General features: G+C 35.5%; 1 protein-coding gene across 21 annotated transcripts in view; it reads right to left on the bottom strand.

Moving 5' to 3' along the window:
• R3HDM1 (R3H domain containing 1) overlaps window positions 1-25,380 on the bottom strand; it is a 127,304-nt gene that overhangs the window by 94,197 nt on the left and 7,727 nt on the right. For 10 of the 21 annotated variants that reach the window (XM_051849606.3, XM_089329260.1, XM_051849605.3 and 7 more), the window contains exons 3-13: window positions 20,114-20,155; window positions 19,567-19,656; window positions 15,351-15,465; window positions 14,917-14,995; window positions 8,066-8,125; window positions 7,842-7,982; window positions 4,231-4,339; window positions 4,046-4,141; window positions 893-930; window positions 750-800; window positions 415-641 (exon numbers count right to left, since the gene is read on the bottom strand). In XM_051849606.3, the coding sequence (XP_051705566.3) occupies window positions 415-641; window positions 750-800; window positions 893-930; window positions 4,046-4,141; window positions 4,231-4,339; window positions 7,842-7,982; window positions 8,066-8,125; window positions 14,917-14,995; window positions 15,351-15,465; window positions 19,567-19,656; window positions 20,114-20,155 (1,048 nt within the window). Of the gene's footprint in view, window positions 1-414; window positions 642-749; window positions 801-892; window positions 931-4,045; window positions 4,142-4,230; window positions 4,340-6,306; window positions 6,440-7,841; window positions 7,983-8,065; window positions 8,126-14,916; window positions 14,996-15,350; window positions 15,466-19,566; window positions 19,657-20,113; window positions 20,156-25,380 lie in introns of those variants that run through there. The other 11 variants (XM_089329261.1, XM_070071005.2, XM_051849604.3 and 8 more) reach the window with 3 other exon arrangements.

The following is a 25,380-nucleotide window of genomic DNA, read 5'->3' on the forward strand; positions in this document are numbered from 1 at the left end:
AAATGAAGGATTTTAAGAAATGCTATCAACAATTGATAGCATTAGCTGAAAATGCAATCAGCATTGAATAACCCTCAGTGAGAAACCATGCCTTCCAACTAGGAATAAGCAATGAAGAAGTTTCAGTCACCTCTGGGCACTCAAACAAAACATGAACTACAAGGAATCTACCTAGTTAAAGTTTATATCATAAAAGACTAGAAATTTTATTTCAGTTGTTAGTAAATCTCTCTCCAGGACAGAGTGAATCCTAATGTCAATAAACATATTGTCCCTGAAGTACTTTTGAGGTGTTCAGTGCACTGAAGGTAATAATTTTACATTTTAGGGTAATTAGCAGCATACTAAAAACAGCTAAGACAACATTAGGAAAACTAAAATTTTCAATGCATAGTTCTAAATAGGCACTTATACCTGTTTTTGAGAGCCTGCCTATGCTTTTGCTGCTTCCAGAACTATCACCTCTTGTCAGGACCGAGATTCCACTAAAGCTGCTGGCTTTGGTTACAGCAGGCTTCAAGTTTCGGAGGGAGCTGTCTGAATCTGTGCTGCTCCAAGGTCGTGGTTCTGAATACTTCAAGTCATTGTCAGTGCTGCTTTGATGGCTATTTGTTGATCTCCCTGAAGCATCTTTATTAACTCTGTAATTTAGAAACAAATCTTTGAGAAGCTACTAGGGAAGAAAAAGAAAGTAAAGAAAAAAATTCCTTTAAATTTTCCATACTGTATTGAAAACATGCTTCCAATACCTAAATATCTGGCGCCTCTGTTGAGTAGTACTAGCGTCCTCATCTTGGATTCTGTTGGTATTTTAATAAAATACTTCCATAAGACATTTCAATTTTTATTAGCATCAGGCAGCTATCAAAACAGATGTTAAAAATTCCCTTACCTTTTGTCAATAATATAATTCTCTTGGGAACACAGAGACTAGAAAGAAAGAAGAGATACAAAAAATTGAGCTTTTGTCAAATTCCATCTGAAAGCCAATGACAACAAAAATCATGTGTAATAAGATTGAATAGTGTTCCTTCCAGTTCAAAATGGTGATGGGGTACACAAATATATAATAGAATTGTTTTCTGGTTTATGGATGCTATGCTTATTTTTCTTTAAGACTTATTTATTCATTTGAAAGGTAGAGTTAGAGAGAAAGACAGAGAGAGAGACAGACAGACAGAGACAGAGAGATCTTCCATCTGCTGGTTCACTCACCAAATGGCAGCAATGGCCAGAGCTGGGACAATCCAAAGACAAGAGCCAGGAACTTCTTCTGGGTCTCCCACATGGGTACAGGGGCCAAAGCACTTGGGCCATGTTCTGATGCTTTCCCAGGTGCATTAGCAGGGAGCTGGATCAGAAGTGGAGCAACCCATACAGGATGCCAGCATCACAGGTGATGGCTTTATCCACTATGTCACAGTACTGGTCCCAATGCTTATTTTTTTAACAAATACGTATCTTGAAGACATTCATTTAGTGGTTCAAATTAATTTGAAATTCAAATAGTGTCTTCCAAGTGAGTGAACTCATTTTCATTATCATATACACAAGACAAATACCAATCTGCATAAGACATATGCAGATTCCACCACTTTGAATTAACAAACATTGGATCACTGGTGCTTTGGCTTGTGGATATAGCAATAAATCAGAAGCACTTTCAGTGCTGTTAATTAGGCCAGGCAGTGATCATTTTTGTTTGTATCACTACAACAGTTGTCTAGATTTTCAGCTGTGAATTTTTGTCCTTTTCGTCTATTTTTGTATGCCAGAATCTAGAGTAATTTCTCTAAAATGTCAATTTGATCATACCTCTCCCCTCTCTAATGCTTCTCTAATGTTTTAGCACAGTGATCAGCAAATTACGGCCAGTCACACGTTTCTACAAATAAAGCTGTATGGGAACACAGCTATTACTATTCACTTCTGTACTGCCCATGATTGCTCATATTAAAAAGTCAGTGCTAAGTAGCTGCAATGAAGACTATAAGGCTCCAAAAGCCTAAAATATTAAGTATATAGCCCTATATTGGCTGGCGCCGCGGCTCACTAGGCTAATCCTCCGCCTAGCGGCGCCGGCACACCGGGTTCTAGTCCCGGTTGGGGCGCCGGATTCTGTCCCGGTTGCCCCTCTTCCAGGCCAGCTCTCTGCTGTGGCCAGGGAGTGCAGTGGAGGATGGCCCAAGTGCTTGGGCCCTGCACCCCATGGGAGACCAGGAGAAGCACCTGGCTACTGGCTCCTGCCATCGGATCAGCACGGTGCGCTGGCCGCAGCGCACCGGCCGCGGCGGCCATTGGAGGGTGAACCAACGGCAAAAGGAAGACCTTTCTCTCTGTCTCTCTCTCACTGTCCACTCTGCCTGTCAAAAAAAAAAAAAAAAAAAGTATATAGCCCTATATGGAAAACCATTTGCTGCTGACCACAAAAGCCACAAGTCCAACCACTTTAACAAATCTTCAGGGTCTGGACAAGTAGCTGCTGAATATTTCTCCAATCTGGACACTTTTTGTTTCCTTTGCTACCTAATCCTGCAACTCTAAATTCCTTCAATTCTTCACATGTGTCAAGTTCTCCTTTAACTTTAGGCCTCAGCAAATATTGGCCCTTTTCTTGGAACCCTTCATGACTGTGGGTCTCCTTTTAGAAGCTAACTCTTCCCACTCCCACCCCAATTCTGGTTTTGGTGCTTCTCTCATATATGCAAACCACATACCATACTATCATTACTTGACCACTCACCAAGGGCAGAAACTTCATATCTCCTACAAACTAAAGAGAGAAATACATCTAGAGTAGGCTCTGAGTTCAGCAGATCTGGTTTGATATTTGAGCCTTGCTATTTTCTAACTGTGTGATCTCTGGCTAGCCTACTGGAACATTAGTTTCCTCATGTGTAAAATGAAAAAAATGATAGTGTAGTATCCACCATATAGAGCTGTACTAGGGATAAATTATTTAACAATGTCCGGAGACAGGATTCTGTGTCTAGCATAGCACTTACTTGCATTAGGGGCTCGATAAGATTTGTTAAATTAATGTTATAAATTCTTAACTGCAGGTTTGGATTTTAATGTTATTTAACCTTTGTTTTTTAACAGAGGGTAAATTTCTGTATATGATGATTAATACACTTTATATTCATATATTCTTGAATAATACCTAGTACTGGAAATGACAGGTGCTTGATGGATGTTGGTAAAGCCAAACTAATTCTCTTCTGCCATACTTACATATGCATAGGAAAATTGGCCATTTAGAAGACTTCTCTCATATAATTACTTATCAAGAGAAAAACAAATATTAATCTACAAAGTCAATTACCTTTATTTTAAAAGAACAAACAAGTTACTTATGAAGTGAAGCCCACTAGCAAGTAGGCTTTAGAGTGTATGATTCTGTAGATAGTTACCAATGTTCTAAAAATCTCATATCTTAGAGGTCTGAAAATACACAAATATACACACAAACCAGTGACTTCTGTAGACCATTTGATTCCAAGTTTTCTTAAATTTTATATAACTGCTGCACTGTAAAATTTTGCAAACTATTACATTAGCATGAATAAGATCTGGGGCCGGTGCTGTGGCATAGCAGGTTAAGCTGTTGCCTGCAGTGCCAGCATGCCATACAGGCAGTGGTTTGAGTTCTAGCTGCTCCACTTCTATTCCAGCTCTCTGCTAATGTGCCTGGGACAGCAGCAGTACACCCTAAGTGCTTGGGCACCTTCACCCAAGTGGGCAACCCAGGAGAAGTTCCTGGCTCTTGGCTTCAGTCTGGCCCAGCCCTGGCCCTGTGGCCATTTGGGGAGTGAACCAGTAGATGGAAAACGTATTTCTCTCTCTCTCTACAGCTCTCAAAAAATAAATAAATCTTAAAAACAACAACAAAAAACATGAGCAAGATAGATCACCATATTTCTGAAGTGTGCAAGAAATGTGGTTTAAAAAGAAATATAATCAATAGATTAAAGGAGTATGAAGCCTTCAGAATGAAATGAAAATATATTCTAACATGAAGACCTAAACATAAGCTAATACATACATCTTGGGAAAATATTCGGTCTCTAGCTCTCTGGTACTCTTCTTCTCTTTCTTCTATAGATTTACTTCTTCTGTCATCTTTCAAACGTATTCTCATCTAAAGAAAAGAGAACAACTAACTCTTCTGAAAATGAATTACTGGTTTACGTTTTACACCTATAAAAATGCTATAATTGCTTAGATTACCTGATTATCATCTTTGTCAAAGCTAGAGTTATCTCTCTTAAGGATATATCGTTTCTGAAAGTCTTCACCTCTATCATCCTTAATATGTTCATTAAATTTTTGATCAGGTCTAAAAACAAAGGAACAAAAAAGGATAATGCATAATACTTAATGTAAAGTTAAACATAAAATTTTATAAGAAGTCATAAAAAGTAATAAATGTTACCATTTACTGGTGCTATTAATAGGTATTCATGTTATCTCATTTAGTTCTCCCAATAATATCATAAGAATATACTAGGTATCCCATGCTATTGTTCAGAAGCCACATCAAATATAGTGTTTGCTCTGGAGTCAGACAGCTTCAGTTTAATATCACTTTACTTGCTTTAGGACTTGCCCCAGTTTCAATTAATCCTTCTATTCCACATTTTTCAAATTTGTAAAATGTGAATTACAGAGTATGTAAAATTCATAGGGTTGTTCTGAAGATAAAGTGAATTAACACATGAACAATACTTAAACAGTAAATACTCAGAAGAAGCTAGTTGTTACTACTGGAAAAACTGAGGTTCAAATGGGTTAAGCAATGGTGTATGGTCAAAAGGCAAGTGTAAAACTAAGCCACAGTTAATAAATAGTCCATGTATGTCAGATTTAATGTCTGCATATTCTGTTTATACAGCCTTCTCTAAATTTACAAAAACATTCTGGGACAAGTAAGAAAGTGCTAGATCTTGTATATTTCACTTTTTAAGATTTATTTATCTGAAAGAGTTACAGAGAGAGGAGAGACAGATGTTTCACTTTTATAGTATCTTTTTTAGTGTTGTTACCCAAAGTAATGATTATGAAATCTTAGCAGTGTATTTTATGGAACACTAATTTTTCCCCTATGGAAATGTTGTAAGTTCTACTGAAATCTAGAAGACAAACATTAAAAAAAGGTTGTTGACCTTGGACAATTACTATTCTATAAAACTTTACTGGCACCGGCACTGTGGCATAGCAGGTGAAGCTGCTGCGTGCCGCGCTGGCATTCCACATGGGTGCCAGTTAAAGTCCTGGCTGCTCCACTTCTGATCCAGTTCCCTGCTAATGTGCATGGGAAAGCAGCAGAGGATGGCCCAAGTACTTGGGCCCTGTACCCATGTGGGAAACTCGTAAGAAGGTCCTGGATCCTGGCTTCTGATCGACCCAGCTCTGGCCATTGTAGCCATTTGGGGAGCGAACCAGCAGATGGAAGATCTCTCTCTTTCTGCCTCTGCCTCTCTGTAACTCTGACTTTCAAATGAATAAATAAATCTTCAAAAAAAAAATTTACCTCTCAAATTCTACCCTCAGTTCAACAAATTAATTCTATGAATACTCTTCTTAGTATCATTCTACTGCAAAATCAGAATGACTCATTTGAAACATATACATAAACACAATTGTATGCTATAAAGAAAATATAAATAAAAGCCTAAGTAGTTTTTTAAATGTACAATTCAAGTATATATTATGTAGCCATATAGTATATGTAAATACCACAAGGAAATTTCAAATTCAAATAAATCTGTGTCAATGACATTTTCAGCAAATTGAGACCATACATTTTATTATATATAGGGCCCAAATAACATATCCAAATATTTATTTTAGTCCATTTAATTTTTAATAAAGTATCTCAGCTTTATCCTGTCAAATCAAGTAAAAGAAAATGAGATTTATCTAAGCAAGCAAAGAAGTCTCTATCATCAAACAGACTTAGATGAGTAAAACAGATCAGAAAGGGGGAAAATAAGAGTGAAAACAGCTTCATGATCAAAATGATGAGAGAAATACTACTTTCTGCAGGGCTTTGAGATTGTCTATTTTAGTTGACAATGGTAGTATATTATTTTGTTTTATGATTGCTTCATTTACTAATATCATCTAATTTTTTAAATGTTCGAAGTTCCATTTGCTTATTCAAGGAGTTTCTATCAGTCAAATGACTGATTCCAAAGGAACAGTAAGATTTAAGCAAGGGCCTAGCAACTTTTCTAAGAGCAGCTGGATTCCCACACCAAATAGCATTGGCAGGCACTTCAGCTAACCTTAAGACTGTCTTACCTCTTTCTTTTATAGATGCCTGAATTTAGTGCCCTGCAATCGCCAACTTCCCGCTCCATTGAGACACCCCAGTGGACACCGGGTTGTTGACATCCACAACACCACTGGTTCAAGGCTGGAGCGGGTAATCTCCCTATGAGGAAAAGTAAGTTTGTTTTTATTCAATGTGGAGCAGATCTCTAAGGTTTTCTGATTTACAACCTTCTTCATATCCCAGAAGATATAAAATAAGAATACAGTGTAACTTCAATGATCTGAAATGTTTAGTTATAATTATGCTATTTACCCATATTTCTTTGAGTACATCATAAACAACTCTGCTTAAACTTTTGATTGCCATGATAAAGAAACCCTAAATCTTTCTGACATAATTCACAGAATTCAAATAACTGAGGTTACACTGTATTGAAAACCTTAGAGAGTCACCAGTCAAAATGTTAGTAAAAATGCCTGCTAACGTATGTGTGTTTGGGTATCCAGCAACTCTGAGTGATATTGGAAGATACTGGTTAAATGAATGATAGTACTCTTCATTTTTAGTTCAGCTTATATATTAATGGTTACTATCCTATTTCAGTCATGGTATAACTAACCAGGAAAAGACCAATTGTAAAGGATAATTAAAAACACTAAGGGACAGTCATATAAAAACTAAATCAGAATTGCATTTTCAGGTAACATTTTTACTAATGAAAAAAGATATCATTTTCCAAGGTATCTAATTTAATTTTATTTTCGTTGTAGGAACAGAAGTTATTTATGGCATATGAAGTTGACTGCTGCTCATTAGCACAGACCTACTAAAGCCATGTGAAACTGACACAGAAAAATCTGTTGGAGAGGCAAATCAACACCAGAGTAGGCATTTCAGCTAAATTTAACTAGCTGCTTTAGGATTAGCTTTACAAATAGGCAGAAGAGGTATGGTGTGCATGTTATAACTTGAGTGCTTTGGCACTGAGCCTTCTGCTCCCAAATACCAGCACTTTAAATATATCCCATCAACACCACAAAAATAGTTATTTTGAAAATGAAAAGTCTCCTTCTCTTTTAACATTTTGCCTCAGTAAATTATACAATAGTTCAGGAAGAGAACACAGCATTACAGATGATATAGTTAATTCCACCATCTTATTAGTGGAAGAAAACAAAAAGAGGCTTTCGGAAAGGATTGTAAAATGAAAGATAATTAAATGTGACAGTGTCAAAAATAAAATTCTGCTTTTTTAAAATACAAATTTACCAGAGCAATTCTAATTACACTAATGCAAAAAGATTCATGAGAGTGATTGTCAAACATCACATACATGCTGAGCTTTTTTGTTTTTTTTTAAATTATGTGTTCCAGTCCTCATTTATCTGCCTTATTTAAGTCTAGGTTGGTGCAAGCTAAATGTATTTTTTGGTCCCATCACATAAGGCATCAAAACGCTTAAACTGCTGAAATGTGGAAAATCTCAGATGGATGCTAATGTAGGAAAATAAAGTGTTATGACATAGATATATAACATATATCTGCATGTCTTGACACTTACATTCTTGTATTGCTAGTTTTGTTTACGATGACAGACTTCCCACTCTGATCAACATTGTGGTCTAATCCAAAGTAAGCAGCTACTCTGTGTAATAGCATTCTGTGGTAAGATGTCATTGGGGGAAATTTTTTACGTGGAGACCTACAAGCAGAAGAATAATCTATTTAGTAAGTCAAGGAGAATGGTGATGACAATTTGTTTTCCAGTTAAATCTCAGGACTTACTCATTATTACCAATGAAATCTAAAATTTCTTGTTCCAATTTTAGCAGCATCATTCTGTCCCTGAAACAAAATATGAAGACTTACATGTAAAACTTCACAGTAAAGTAATCACAAATATCAACAGCTGAATTTATATGGCTAATTTTTTCCCTAAAAACTATATATTCAGAATTTTCAAAAGCTTAATGCAAAAATATTTACATGCCTTAAAAATAGTAGTGTTCTAAAACAATGACAGGTAACTTTTTATAACTGTAGACATTATTATAGAAATTTTCACATATGCAGAAAACAGTGTAATAAATCTTGAATCATCCCCCAACTTCAACATTATCAAAACATGGCTATTCTTAAATGCATTCTGATCTGCTAAGTATCACTATATTAGAGTTTTTTTTTGTTTGTTTAAATATGAGGGTAATAAGAGCATATTAGTTTTACTTTCTCATTTACTAAGATGGGAGGTAGTAGGGAAGCAGATTTCTTTAGTTATGCTTATGACTTTGTTATTATTTTTATTTTTTATTTTATTTTTGAATTTTAACAGAGTTGTTGGTAGCCTCTGTTTAGGCCTTGAGTTTGATCTTCTTTGAGCATTGCCAAAAAAAAAAAAAAAAAAAAAAAAAAAAAGGTACCTTTCCCCCCAATTCTTCCATTCAATAATTCAATAAACATTTAATCAACATTTTAATAGTACTTTAAAAAATCACAAGAAACACATGACAAACTGGTGATTATAAACCCAGAGCTCAAAAACAGGATTTCAGTTCAACATAAATTCTAACAACATTCAATTCTGTCCTCATTTTTTATTCTCCTGCATTATTGGCTATCTTGGTAAGCAGCACCATTTATACCTTGTATATCACACCAGAAACTAAAGAATTTAGGCTTGTTACTATGTCTTAATTAATTCTAAATGCAAATTTTAACTACTTTCTATATTTCTATATTTCCATGGCTATAATCCTGGATCCAAGAAGTTGAGATTTCTAGTTTGTCTACTTTTAAAAAAATGTGCTTATTTATCTGACAGGTAGAGTTACAGAGAAAGAAGGAAACACAGAGAAGGATCTCCTATCTGCGGGTTCACTCCCCAAAAGGCCACAACAGCCAGGGTTGGGCCAGGTTGAAGCCAGGACCAGGAGCTTCATCTGGGTACAGGGGCACAACGACTTGGGCCATCTTCCACTGCTTCCCAGGTGCATTAGCAGGGAACTGTGTTGGATGTGGAACAGCTGGGACTCAAACTGGCACCCATATTGGATGTCAGCATTGTAGATGGTAGCTTTACCCACCGTGCCACAAGCCCGGCCCCTGTGGTTAATCTATTTTAACCAAGGCATATTGTTTCTTCCACAGCTTCTTCCTAATCTAATCTAAGTGGGAGCATATGTAATAACTTAAGAATACATATGTGATTATAGACCACTCCCTTTAACTATGTCATGAGCTTCCCAGTGGTCATAGAATTGCACATTTATAATGCAGGTGACAAAGCAGTGGTAAGCTGGTTGCATTTCATCCAGATCTGTAATCTCATTTCCTGATCTAAACTTACAAGTCTTATCATCCTGGCTTATCTTTATATTCCATAAGCTTCTTTCTCAGGTTCCTTAAACATGTTGGTTCCTTTGCCTAGAAGAACCTCTTACATTCTTTCTTAAAGTCCATTTCTTCCATATCTTTAGAAATAGCATATCATAATCAAGTAATTGGGAACACTCGCATGGAGAGTATATACATTAATAAACATTTTATCTTGAAGGTTTTTTAATATTTTTCTTTTCAATACAACATAGGACCACTCCCATCCCAAAGACTTACTAACTTATATAGGATACTCTCCTCATCTAAGCAGTTGAGGACAATTATCTTGAGGTGATATAATTTTCAATACCTTTTAGGACATATTCTATACATTGTCTCCTTGTTAAAATCTTTAGGCAAGCAATTTAGAGTTCACAGAAGAGTGTATTTATTTATTTATTTATATAAAGATTTATTTGATTATTTGAGAGGCAGAGTTATAGATAGAAGGAGAAACAGAGAAGATAAGTCTTGTATTTGCTGGTTCACTCTCCAAATGGCTACAACAGCTGAGCTGGCCCGGTATGAAGTGAGGAGCTTCTTCCAGGTCTTTGACATGGGTGCAGGGGCCCAAGCTCTTGGGCTATCCTCCACTGCTTTTCGAGGCCACTAGCAGAGAGCTTGGTTGGAAGAGGAGCAACTGGGACAGGAATCTGGCACCCAAATGGGATGCTGGTGCCACAGGCAGAGGCCTAACTTATTACGCCACAGTGCTGGCCCCAAAAGAGTGTGTTTAAATTGTTTTTTTGTGCTTGAACTAAACAACAAGGATGAGATTATTCCAAGTGTTCTTTACTGAATTACTGCCATTGAAAAGAAATTTCTATTGTGTTCATGAAGAAAATAAAATCTATTATTTAAAATAAGCTTATTACAAACATAAAAATGATAAGTTTCCCAAAGTCTTAATATTTACACCTTCTACATTTTCTTCTGTAGCTAAGTCCACGCTTCAAAATTCTCAAATCTGTAACCAAAGTAAGATATTTCAGCAATGGTCATAAGTTAAAAGTTATTTCTTTATATGAGAACACAGTAATCTCTTTTATGCAGTAGAAACCATTCAGAAATATGCATAATTACTGAAGTTGCTAGCGTGTAGCCTTTAAAATGAACCAACACATGCTATTACTGCATAACTAATAAAAACAAAGATTTCAGTAAAAATGACCAGTTAAATATTAACATTAAAATTAAGAGCCAACAATCTTTCAGTTGTTAGTGTTCTAGTCTTTGTATCAGAACAAAATTTAGACAGTATGTAAGCTGGTACACCAGTAGCAAACAAATGCAGAAAATAATGCTTCCATATGACCACCTCTTACCCAGTATTTCATATGCTATTGGTCAAATCTCTCTAAAGAATAAGATGACTTAAACATTATCTCCAATAAAAGTAACTTTAAGAAGATTTTTCAAAGACACAACAATTACATGATATTCTACAGCAAAACATATTATTTTAAAACTACACATTCTCAGGTTTAATTCATGGGGTGACTCCCCTCTGTTGGTTACATAATATAGCTATCTGTATTATCCATTTTTTTTCAACATATGGAACTTACATAACATGGCTATGAAATCAACACAAAAATAGGTAAAAAGTTATGCCAGTTAAGTAAAATTCCTATCAAGGAAGCCTTCAAGTTCCTAGGTTATAATTCAGTAATGACTATAGTTAATGAGGTCTCTGCATTTTTTGCAAATAGGAACTCCAGATACCTCATTTATTTAATATCTGAAATCAAGTCTGCTATTCGGCTGTGAAGAAGATAAAGAAGATTTAATGATGTGAACAAAAATTTAAAAAGAAAATGATCTAGCAAGATATACTAAATTTTACTATCAATAAAAATAAATCTGCTTAACATCTAGTAGAATTCTCCAGGTATTATCCAATCTTGACAACTTAAGTGGAAATCTGCCAAACTTGTTACTAATTCTGCACCATATGTATCTGGCAATCAGCTGTGTGTTTCACTGAGCCATTTATTAAGCAAACTTTATTTCTCACCAAAGTAACAGTAGCTTCAAGTTCCTAAACCCACACTGACATTAGTAATAACTTATACATTACTTATTACATGAATTACTTATCTGTATAACTCAAATAAAAATGGATACACAAGAATACACCTTGACAAGAGTACATTAAGTAATTAAAGCCAGTCACAACAGACCATATGTTATGTAATTTCATTCAGATAAGGTATCCATAAAAGGACATTTATAAAAACAGAAAAAATTAAGGCAGAATAATCTATTAATTTATTTTCATTATTAGCATAATAATGGCTTAAAGATCTGAACTTCTTTTTGAGGTGATGAAAAAGTTAAAATTGATGGTGGTGATAACTGCACATATCTGTGAATATACTAAAAACTTGTAGATTATACACTTAAACATGTACATAAATGATTTAAAAACTTTTTCATTTAGAGGAAAACAGAACTGAATAAAAAAATTGATTTGGAATGCATAAAAATGGACTCCTAATCTTTATCCTTTGCTGATGTCTTTCTTTTATGTTCAGAGGAAAGAAAAATTCCACCAGTTTAGGATCATATCTTGTTTTACTCATACTATCTATGTACTCCCTACTTTCCTGCCTATTCTTCAAACCAGTAAGTTCTGATTTCTGCCATCCTATTTCCAAATGAGATGATTTGTTAAAGACGCCAATGATTTCTTAACTTCCCAATGTAACAGACTCTTTTGGGTATTTCTATGTTTTTTAAAATTTTTATTAATATAAAGAGAACAGATTTTCTATAGGTATTCTATAGATATAGAATTCTATAGGTATTCTATAGGTAGAGTTCCAAGAAGACAACCAAACTTCTTCCCTCACTCCCCTGCTATCCCCCAATCCACTCGCTCCCTTCTCTTCATCAGTTTTTACAAAGCCATAATTTTAATCCATTCTATATTCCAGGATGGGTATTTCTATTTTCACCTCCCTCTGTTATTTCATCTTTGGTGGAACTGTTCCCTTTGCTTGATGTCTAGGACAAATGTTGCCATGATTCTTCTGTCTTTAGAACACAAGTCTTTCCTTTCTCATCTACTTTTTAAATTCTCTGTTGAGAATTTCAAACCATATTTACAACAGGACATATCTGTTCTTTCATGCTTGCCACTTACTTTCTCTGTTCACAGAACTATCAACCAATCAGGAATCTAGAAGCCATTCTGTTCTACTCAGTTGGCCCCATTACCTGGTCATATATAAAAGATTATCAAATCCTGGCATGGTACTTCCTAAATTATCTTTCAAATATATCTTTTCCTCTCTGCTCTTTCCTATGGTCTCTTAATGACCATCCTTGTTCATGGTCTTCTCTGTAAAAAAAAATGTTTCTTATATGTCAAAGTAATCTTTCTAAAATGCAAATCTGATGCTGGCATTACCTATTAAAAATACTATAATTATTCCTCAACTTCAAATGCCACACTCAGTATTTCTCAACTAGTACGCTGTTAGTATTTCAAGTCAAACAATTTTTCAGCTTTAGATGTATTTTTAGCATTCCACACTCACTGGGGTAATCAAAACGGTCTCGACATATTTCCTCATTACTGCAGTGTATTGAGATTATGTTAGGTTGATGAAAACTCAGTGTATTTTATGCTTCTTACCAACACTTTCACCATCATTTTCTAGAATCATTTGTCCCACACCTTTGCTAAGACCAGAGGGTAAAAATGTATCTTTTTTTGGATATGGCACCTCCTCTCTCACACTACTATGCTTTGGTTAATTCTTGTCTAACTGAGATGCTTTTCTCTCTTTTTTGTGTGAACTCCCATTGAAAGTGCTCTAAATTCAAAACCTGGCTCTGGCACTAGTTTTTCAGTGAAGTCTTCCCATATTTTTTTTTGGACAGGCAGAGTGGACAGTGAGAGAGAGAGACAGAGAGAAAGGTCTTCCTTTGCCGTTGGTTCACCCTCCAATGGCCGCCGCGGCTGGCGCGCTGCGCCGATCCGGTGGCAGGAGCCAGGAGCCAGGTGCTTTTTCCTGGTCTCCCATGGGGTGCAGGGCCCAAGCACCTGGGCCATCCTCCACTGCACTCCCGGGCCACAGCAGAGGGCTGGCCTGGAAGAGGGGCAACCGGGACAGAATCCGGTGCCCCGACCGGGACTAGAACCTGGTGTGCCGGCGCCGCTAGGCGGAGGATTAGCCTAGTGAGCCGCGGCGCCGGCCGAAGTCTTCCCATATTTCAAACAGAGTGTGAGGCCTCTTCTCTGGCTGTTAACAGCACGTTTGAAAAACATCTTCTAAAATATTTGTTCTATTTTGATTAATTATCATGTGACTTTTTCAAGTACAGAGATAGCAAATAATTTAGGGTCAGAAATTGTATCATGTTCATATTTATATGTTATAAATATATATAAACATGTTTATAGCACATTGCTTGGCCTATTCAATGGACTAACAAATTCATCTTTCCGTTGGTACTGCTGAAGAACAAACTTGAACTGAAATAAAAATTTGTTTATACTCTCCCTCTGTATCTACTGTGTTCTAGTTCCATTATTAAGAAGACTCCTTCTGGGGCCAGCGCTGTGGTGGAGCAGGTAAAGCTGCTGCCTGCAGTGCTGGCATCCCATATGAGCGCCAGTTCAAGTCCCAGCTGCTCCATTTCCTGTCCAGCTCTCTGCTATGGCCTGGGAAAGCAGCAGAAGATGGCACAAGTGCTTGGGCTGCTGCACATGCTTGGAAGACCCAGAAGAAGCTTCAGGCTCCTGGCTTCAGATAGGCCCCGCTCTGGCCATTGCAGCCATCTGGGGAGTGAACCAGCAGATAGGAGATCTCTCTCTGTCTCTGAGTCTGCCTCTCTTTCAAATAAATTAAAAAATCTTAAAAACACACACACACACATTTTAAATGAATAACACTAAGTTCTTACTTGGTCGAGTACATTATGGTGTTATGTATTTTTCTTTATTTCTCATAATTAATCATACCTCTTAATCTCAATCAAGAGACTAATTAGCTTAGTGATTCTGTTTTTCCCTAAAATCCTAAATATAGTATGAATTACTACTGTATCATAGTGATATATATATAATGTAAAAAATTTTATACATGTGTATATAGTAGATCAACAATATCTATGTCCTAAGAAACTGTTTCTTGTATACTTCAAATATTTGCAATCTAATTCTATATTCTATCTCAAGAATAAAAACATATAACAGCAAAATTAAGGTACTCTAGAAGAACTGTAAATATTATAAATTTAATTTTTACCTGGGATTGTTTTTTAATGTGTTTACTAAAAATTCATGTAGATCTATGCCAGTTGAATCAGTGTATTCTTGACTGGAATCTAAAAAACAATAAAACAAAAATCCAGTAGAAAGCTGTTTGAAAACAAATTCCTCTCCCTTTTACACATGATGTGTATTTTAGATAAAACAAGATACCCCACATTGAAAAAAAAAAGCTGACAAAGCAGAAAAAGGGTATTTATAAGGACTCTGAGACATACTGCAGTATTTGGCTAAAGCATCTTACTGACATACAGAACAGTGTTACACCGTTTTGCCCAAAACTACATCACCCCTCCAGTTGGTTTTTATCACTTGTAATACAGATAAACTATATGTAACTATTTGAGGGTAAAGGATGGAACAATAATGAAACATAATTTTGTTTAAAAAACACAAAAATAAATGGCAAACCTCTTGATAACATTTTTCTGGGCAACTTATCACTGGCTTTTTCTTTTTCTGCTTCATCTTTTGAGGGCTTCTCCTCTTTTTCAAATGATTGTGTTAGCTGGATCTGAATTCTCTCCTGTTGGAAGGCAAAAATCAGTTATTTGATGAAACTATAAAGTGAGTCATTTAACACTACCCATTTATAATTTGGGGTAACACATCGTTGTATGGAGGAAAAAAGGAAAAATATGTTTATTTTACCCAGTTAGAGTCTCCAAACTAGAAAACACTTTAATAAGTGAAATGCTATCCTCAAAATTATTTTAGAGAAAATATTCCTATTAAAGTTGAAGAGCACAGACTTATAAAACCATTGAAGGGTTAGTTCTTAACATATTTATGCAATAGAGTTTTTTAGCAAAAGCATAATTATCAATCAACAAGAAGAGTGTCAATAATAAAAATTAGGTTTTGAGTATCCATTAAATTATCATATATTTTTTCATTCTCTGCTATATAACAATTTAGATATGAAACTTTCCTAGACCAGAGACATACGACTTAGATTATTTCCTATTTGAGACTTACATATCACTGTTCCTCCTTAAATCACCATAACAATGTTTTAGAAAGATTTCAAATAAGATTGTATTTATTCTAGATATGTGATGGTGAATTGTATAGAGCAACCACATTTTATAAGAGAACTAATTTCATATTAAGTTTTAACAACAATGACATTACATGCAACTTCAAAACCCAAAGGACTACCCGAAATTAACAGCCTGAAAAGGGGAAAAAAAATCACACAAAGTTCTTTTATTCAAAGTTACCAAGAAAGCTAGAATAAATTCCTGACTATTTCTACTAAAGATAAAGGTTATTTTAGACTAAATTGTAGTTTTTAAAAAGGTTAATTATTTGTTTTCATCAATTTGAAAAGCAGATTTGAGAGTGAGAGAGTTCTTTCAACTGCTGGTTCATTCCCCAAATGCCCCTAACAGCTGGGACAAGGACAAGGGCAGGGGTAGGGGCATGGCTAGAGCCACGTGAGAGGTAAAAGCCAGGAACTCCTTCTGGATCTCCCACTTTGGTGGTAGGGACCCAAGTATTTCAGCCATCACCAGCTGCCTCCCAGGTGTGCATCTGCAAGGAGCTGGATCAGAAGTGCAGAGCAGTAGCTACAAAAACCAAGCAATCTGATATATGGAGTGCAGATATCCCTGTGGCAGCTTAAGCAGCTGTGCCACAGGCCTGACTCTATTGTTGGTTTTCAGGGTGGCAGTGTTATCAGCAAGGTTAGCAAGTTAGTATTAAAGGGAATGTAAATTTCAGGATTCTAAACTTGCAGGCAGCAGAACTGCTATTATATTTATTTATTCCTCTGCTTAATTTTTTCAAAATAATCTTTGGCAAAATTTCAAATACTTTTTTAACCCAGTAAGTTTGCTACCTGTTAGTTTCAACTCTATCAATTCTTCCCATTCCATCTCAGTTCACATTTATGCCCAGAATATAGGGCAAATGTTATGCACTGTCAATTTTCACTTCATGTCCTTTCTATCTTGTTTACCAAAACTGGCAAGATCATTACATTTATCAATCTGTATGCTATTTTTCTCACACTGATACTTTTCCTAATCCATTTTTCTTACTATTTTCATAAATATAAAACAGATATTTAGAAATAAATTCCAGAACTATTTCTCAGAAGTAGAATATTAAGAACCTTTCCTGATTTGAAATGTTTATTAAAAGTAAGCCAATAATTTCAGGTTGGGAGAAAAGATTTCATATTACCTTTCCTTAAACCTTCTCTCAAAGGAAATTACAATGACTAGCATATTTCATGTACAAGTTCTCCCCCAAAAGTCACAGATTTTGATTATAGATATTAAACTGTTTTATCAAGATGAACTAGATGTAGCAAGGCCCTGTCTTCAGTTGGCCCTATTTTAAGTTGTGAATAAACAAGACATGTTTTAAACACTTAAGACCTTATACATGAAGTCTTCTGACTATAAATAGCTGTAATGATAACAACATCTCCAAAGGAAGCCTTAATTCCTTTATTCTCCCTTCTGATGACATCTGCTACTGAGGTAACTTCCCTCTCATAAGCTCTCATCAGATACAAGTGACAGCTTTGCTTTAATTGCCTTGCGATTTTTAAAATAATGATTCAAAGATTAATTCCTCAAAAATCATATTCTGAATCAAGCAAATTAGTTGCAAAGTGTTTCTATGGCAAAGGTTTAGATACTAGAACATTTTATGAGGAATAATTTATTTTCTGAATCCCATTCAGGTGCAACTTAGTTAACCCAAGGCTTGGAAAAATAGTTTCTACTAAAAAAAAAAGGGTATCTTTTATTCAGAGGATAATTAAAGGTCATTATCAAAGGAATTATTGTATCCAAAAGAAATTGACAAAGAATATATTAAGCAGAATAGCTAAGTTCTGAGATAACCACTTTTGTATTATCCTTATTATCTAAGTCATCTTTTTGAACTGTAAACACAAAAATTATCAATGATCAATAATGTATTAGAAATATATTTCTGACATTTTTTCTCATATAAATTTGCAATAGCCAAATTTTTGTAGTATCATAGGAATTTTCCCCCAACATTTCTCACATATGATAAAAGGCAATGAGAAAGCCACAGATAACGTTACAGTTTGTCTCAGTAAGTACAGTGTGCTGTCTTTGCATTAACAGACTTGCGAATGTCTAACTCATCTCACCTCCTCCTCAACCTTTGACTATAATGCCATGAAGCTAAGACATTTTTGTCCACAGAATGAAGAAATAAATTTTAAAAAAACACTCACTCTACTACCCTACCCTCCACAGTGAACAGATGTGTTCTTCACCCTGATTGTACAAAAGAACTTCTAAAAATTATTTATAAAATAATTTCACTGACTTTTTGAAGAGTGCATTACATCTTTTCAGCTTTATCAACAGCCACGCAAAAGTCAAAGGTTTATATTTGGAAATGTTCTCGAGGTAACAATGTTTGGTTAAATATTTTTACTACATTTCTGCTTTTCGCTAGAATGTATGTCATTATACTGCTAAATTATATCTATTTTACAAAACAAACGTATCTAGCTATCTCCTAGTATAATCTCTTACATTTAAATGGATGAAATGAATCAATCTTTTATTGTTAACTGTGAAATACCAGATTTTTAAGTCTTTTCACTGACAACAAGTAAGAAATTAAAAAATTTCTTTTCCTCACTGTTTGAGAATAAAGTATGGTGCTTTTTAAAAGCAAGACATATTCTAAATATATGACAACTTATGGCATCTCTCATTTTTTGAAAGTATCATCTAATACAACAGAAAAGCATTAGTTTTTGATTGAGTCACCAAAAGTACAGTTGGTACTTATCTTTTTTTAAAAAAAGTGTACAAATGCCATGAGTATTTCTTTTTCAAGCAGACATGACTTCTTAACCACAAAGCTGCCCCTATTCTTGAGAAAATGCTGAAATACAGGATCATTTTGGGTGTTAAATTCTTCTAAACTGGATAAACCACTAACAGATAAAGCTATCACACTGATAAACATTGCTAATGGGTCCAAAAACATTTACACATAAATATCCAAATGTTCCTTGAGACTGATAGCTGAGACTAACAGAGAAGTCACAGCATTAAAAAGGATATAACAAACTGAGTTTGCTTGGGTCTCATATTTCTATATTTTATAATACACACAAGAGGAATTAGAAGTGTTAGACAATCTTAAAAGAGTCACACTAAAATGAAAACTAGCTTCACCACATTTTTAGGTTAAGGAAAACAGCACACCAGCAGAAGTATAAGGCAGTTTTCTTCATACAGAAGCAGTATTTGACAAATTTCTGAAAGCCAAAATGAAGAGGACAAATTTCATCACAGTTATGAAGCATTACTTTAATATTTCCTAACTTTTCAGGAACAATTTAGAACTCTCTCAAAGCCACATTCCCAGTTAATTATATGATTCCAAAATCATTACGCTAGGCCTTAGCCTGAAGCAAAGTTTTTTCAACATTTCATCTGTACCTTGGGTGGCCACAATTACCAAAGCAGCTGCAAGCAGTAAAAATAAAACAAACATAACACACACACACAAACACACTCAATTTTTATTCAGTCATATGGAAAAATATTCTCCAGTTCCACCATGTCTTCAAAGAATAATTTTTTGTTTTTTGTTTTTTGTTTTTTTTTTTTACCTGGTTATCCTGTGATATCTCTGCTGCAGGTGGTGGTGGAGATTCTTCACATACTGCAAGGCTCCGAACTAGCTTTAACTTTGAGCTTGACTGAAGAGAAGTATTTAAAGTTAACACTACATTTCACAAATCTAGGGCATTTCCAAAAGTCCCTAGAGAGTTTAAGTTTCTGTCATGTACAGAAGTAGATGAAATGTGCAAGTTAAATATATTATTAAACATCACTAAAGCCCTTTGTTAAGAGGAAAAACAAACAATTGCAGTTTTGAAAAATATAGCAATAGCAAGAATGGGAATAATTCCAACTTCAAAACCCAAAGAATGGTGAGAGAGCGATTTTCTCTATAAGGAACCATCAAAGATTAAAAAAAAGCAATGCACAAAAGCGACTAGGCAAGACAAAAACCCCAAATAAAAAAAAATAAGCTTTCTGCCCCAAACAAAATATGAAAAAAACTAAACTGAATGTAGTGCTATATGAAAACGGGATTCATCAAGCATGAAGGGAAGCCCTTGGCATGCCAGCACACCAAAATGTTTACTATACCTTAGACCTTTTTCCTGTCTGTCCAAATGACTGCAATGGTCGCTGAATACACAAGAAAGATTTGTATTAAATTTCATACTGCAACAGAAAATTTACTTCTTAATTCACAAACCTAAACCACAGAAAAACTAACTGTGCACAAAATATGGAAAAAGAGGAAATCAAAGTTAATTTCAGTGTAAGACTACTGATTCCTCCCAGAAGCACACTTGTAGAAGATTCTCAAAACTCCTTCTGTGGGCTGGCATTTTTTCTTTGAGTCAGCAAATGGCCACAATTTGTGAATAACTTAGCTTAGTGGAATTTATAAAGTGATTTCTTAGTAGCAAAATAAAATATACTTCTTTAGTATTTTATAAGATATTATACTTTAGTCAAGGCGGGTGTGGGGGAGAATTACATACACAAGAAAGCTCAGCAATTTTAAGTAGCTGATCTCAAAAAGTTTCAAACTTACTAAGGAGAATGTTTCAAATGCAGAGTAAGTCAGAGTACAGCCACATCTCTACTGAGCCATTTTAGCACTTTATGTACTACGTTAGTAACAGAATCCTATTTTCCAGGTCTGGACGTAAGGCAATGAAGCAGAGAAGATGGAAAGAGGTCAGACTTCTCATGTGGATGTTTAGAATGACAGACAGATCATCAGTAACATGTCTGGAGAGCCAGCTGGAGCATATAGCTGCAGCTCAGTATATGTGGCTTTGGTTTGGGAAACCAGCTGAAGTGCATGTGATCAGAGCCAGACAGGTTTTAAACACTCTTTACTCCTACCTCCTTCTAATGTACATGTCCAAAACCAAATTGAAATAGCCCAAGGTTTAGATATCTATCATTTATATTCATAAATACCAGGGAGCCAGTTTGGTAGTAAACATAAAGCAGATTCAAAGTTGTTAACAACTAGACTAGTAGGCGTCACCTAAAAATGGTGAGGAAAAATAAAGTCACCATTTAACTATAATATAGAAAAAGGTCTTCCTTGTCACATATGGTGAAACAAGTCTATAGTACCAGCATGTCCTGCCATTTATTGAGTCTAAAGTTTTTCAAAGATAAGAAGCTTCATATTTTTGGAATTTTGACTATGGACTACATAGACTACAAATTATGAATAGCAACAAGAAAAAAATAGGAAAAAATAAGGAAACATTTTTTCTATTTCAGTCAGAAAAAACAAAACCAAATCAAACCTAGTATAGGTGTATGCACACAAGTGTCTAAGATAGTGCTGCCCAAGAGGGTTGCTGCATATTGGTAATGTCTTCAGTTTTCACTTACTTTCTTTTTAAATTTAGTCAAGAGGATTTCTAATTGCAACTCACATCTAAAAATTGAAGAAAAAGGAGGTTGGCATTGTGGCACAGCAGGTTATGCCAGCACCTGCAATGCCAGCATCCTGTATGGGTGCTAGTTTGAGTCCTGATTGCTCCACTTCCCATCTAGCTCCCTGCTAACACACTTGGAAAAGCAGAGGAAGAAGGACCAAGTGCTTGGACAGCTGCCACCCACATGGAAACCCAGATGGAGTTTCTGGTTCCTGGCTTCAGACTGGCCCAGCTCTAGATGCTGTGGCCATTTGGGGAGTAAGCCAGTGGATGGAAGATATCTTTCTGTCTCTCCTTCTCTTTCTGTAACTCTGCCTTTCCAATAAATAAAAAAACTAAATAAATAAAAATTGAAGAAAAAGAAGTTATGCTACCAAAGAGTCAGGGCTTCCATGGCAAAAAAGTGGGAGAAAAGCAACAAATGCACATGACTAAATGAGTTCTGAGGAAGTAGAAGGAAAAGAATTTGTGACTCACTTCCATCCTGTGTTATTCTTTTTTTTTTTTTTTTTTTTTTTGACAGGCAGAGTTGGACAGTGAGAGACACACAGAAAGGTCTTTGGCGCACTGCGCCGATCTGAAGCCAGGAGCCAGGTGCCTCCTACTGGTCTCCCATGCGGGTGCAGGGCCCAAACACTTGGGCCATCCTCCACTGCCTTCCTGGGCCACAGCAGAGAGCTGGACTGGAAGAGGAGCAACCGAGACAGAATCCGGTGCCCCAAACATGACTAGAACCCAGGGTGCCGGTGCCGCAAGCGGAGGATTAGCCTAGTGAGCCGTGGCGCCAGCCAATCCTGTATTATTCTTAAGCATCAAGGTTATAAAGTCATCTATTACAAAAGTCTAAGATAAAAGATGACTAATCAATATAGTAAATGCTGTATTCATATGAAGAGAATTGGACTAAAATTTCTGGTTTGATTTTTACTCAGTGACCATAGACAAATTACTTTGGTATCCTCTTCTTTTTTTTTGTCCCCCCACCCCCTTCTTTTTTATTGGAAAAGCAGAGAGACAGATGAAAAGTAATTGTCTATCCTCTAGTTCACTCCCTGAATGTCCACAATATGCAGGACTGGGCCAGGCTGAAGCCAGGAGCCCAGAACTCAATCCATGGGTGGCAGGGACTCAGCACTGGAGCTATCAACTGCTGCCTCCCAGGGTGTGTATTAGCAACAAGTTGGATCGTAAGCAGGGGAGTCAGCACGTGAACCAGGCACCTCGCTACGGGATCCAGGTGTCCCAAATAGTGACTTAACTGCTGCTCCACCTGCCTGCCCCCTCAGTTTACTCCTATTTGTATTATTGTCACATTATTTTCACTAAGTCACAGGGTCCTTGAAAAGAGTCAAATAAGTGTTTGATTTAAAAAAATGGAGTTTTGTAACCTAAAACACTATATAAAAGTAAGATTATTAAAGGTTAAGAACCTAGATGTCAGAAAACCAATGCCCCTCTTCTACTTACTAGTCAGGAGATTTCAGATAAGTTACTTAATATATCAGTAATTCTAGTTAGAATATTCATAGACTAACACAGTAACTATTTCAGTTTTAATTCACTTGAGTCTTTGATGAGCAAAGTCAGACTGTCTTAATTTGACTTCATTTAACTAATACATTCTGAATTCCTGCTGTACACCAGATACCATGCCAGGCACTGAGGCAATGAAGAAGAATAAGGCACAATTCTTGGTCACAATTCTAGGTCACAAGGACTAGCTCCCAGTCTATAATCAGAGTTATTACCAAACAGCCAAATAGAACCCATGATGTTCAGAATTTAGTTCAATGTACTTTATACTATACCTGTTGTGTAATAAATAGCCACTTTTGTACACAGAATTTTAAAGATGTCCCCCCACTGGCTATTTAATCAAACACCAATCCGGGTATGGCTGTGAATGTATTTTATACATGTAACTAAGCCCCAACTCAGCTCATTTTAGGACACAGACTTAAAGTCAAGTTCTCCCTTTAAAAGCTGAGAATTTTCTCCAGTTGGAAGCAAAAGGGCAAGTAAGAAAGACTTAAAATGTGAGAAGGACTCGACATACCATTGTTGGCTGTGTAGACAGAACAGCCATGTGAGGAGCACAGGCAGCCTTTAGAGGCTGAAAGGCTGATACAGTCAGCCCGGAAACACAGGCCTTGGACCTAACACAAGGAGCTCAGGTCTGCTAATAACTAGATTAAGCCTTGAGGTAAATTCTTCCCCTGAGTTTTCAGAAATGGGCCCAGCCTGCTGACAGCTTTGATTTCAGCCATGAAAAACTCTAAGAAGATAATCCAGCTGAGCCTGCTCTGAGCTGAAAAACGAGTGCTGTTTTAAGCCTCTGGGTTTCTGATGACTTGTTACACAGCAATAGAAAACCAATGCACAAATATATAAGTAAACTATTGCATTATTCAATAAAATCACTTATTTCATTTCATTTCAAATAGCAAAGAAACTGAAATTACATAATAGATACTAGAAAATCTGCCATACACACATGCACACATAACAAAGCAGACAAAACAAGTTCTGTTTATTAAACAGCATGTATTTCGGCTTTTTTGTTATGAACTTGACAGCCATATTTGGCTTCAAATAGGAATTCTCCTGTTTTTGAATATAATTATTAAAATGGATTTATTATTTAGACCATACTTTGCCTGTTAGAATTTCATCACCGTTCAAAATTAGTAGCTTGTTCAACAGACCTTTACTAGTCCACAGACATGCTAATTAAATTAGAATTCAGAAAGCTTACAAAGTCTCCGATTTTTAATTTACATTGTTTTATATTGAAGTTCAGGACAGGAACTAGGTTAACAAATGAGTGCAAAATATGAAGATTCCTTAATAAACAGTATGAAATTGGTATTTATACATTGTCAGAGGTACTGAATACTAGAGTTTGGAGAAAAAAATAAAAAAGAACATGATAATTTTTACGTGTTAGAACTAACTGCCAATTAAATATAACTTAATCATGACAAAATCTGATTTCAAAAAGGGGATTCTTTTTCATTTGTCATGAATAATTACTATGAACAAAATAAATTATAATGGTTGAAACCATTCAATCATTGCTCAATGCACCTTGAAGAGTTTGCTAATTCTTACTGAGTATTCTAGGTAATAGTAAGGATTAATGGTAATTATGTAGGAGAATACAATGATATGCAATGTTCAATATCTAGCTAAAGGTCAAGGACAATAAAAACAAATGTCAGTGTAGAAATTCCTACTGGAATAACAGAAAACAACAAAGTTGGCTCTGAGTTGGGAGAGCCGAATTTTTATTTAAATTAATAAAATAACAAACCAAACATAGCCAACAATTTATTTCCACCATTTGACAATTTGGGCTATAGAACACAGGGTGAAATCTCCAAAGGCTGAGTGTCAAATCCTCAGGGAAAGTCCTTGAGAAAGTCACAGGCTGGTTTACAGTTACCCCTTGTACTAAATGAAGCTAAATAATGTCCCCACCCTACTATTGTTGTACATGAAAATTATCTAAGGAAGTTAAATTAGAAGGATTAGCATTCCTACACAGGAAAGATGTATTCAACAACTTAAAAAGCATCAGAGTAAAGCACTATGAAAAGCAAATACATTTACAAATGCATATGTGCATTAACCCAAGTTCAACAGAAAGAGTACCAAATCCTATAAACAATTTTAAAAAGTATATGATGAGAAGTCCGAATTTCTAAAAGCTGAACTCATTAAATACTAACAAAACAAAAAAATTACAGCATACATATACAGAACTTAAAAACTATTATATTGGAATTTGAGAGCTCACATCAAGAAATAAGTTTTACATTTATTTCATTACTAAAGAAATTTATTTTGCTTGACTATCAAAGGGAAAAATTTGAGAAGCCATAAAGTTTTGTTACTAATAAAAAATTAGCTATCATGATTATAATGATTATTAACAAC

Source organism: Oryctolagus cuniculus, chromosome 3 (assembly GCF_051225735.1).
Source record: "Oryctolagus cuniculus isolate XC-2025 breed Fujian yellow rabbit chromosome 3, ASM5122573v1, whole genome shotgun sequence".
Lineage (NCBI taxonomy): Eukaryota > Metazoa > Chordata > Mammalia > Lagomorpha > Leporidae > Oryctolagus > Oryctolagus cuniculus.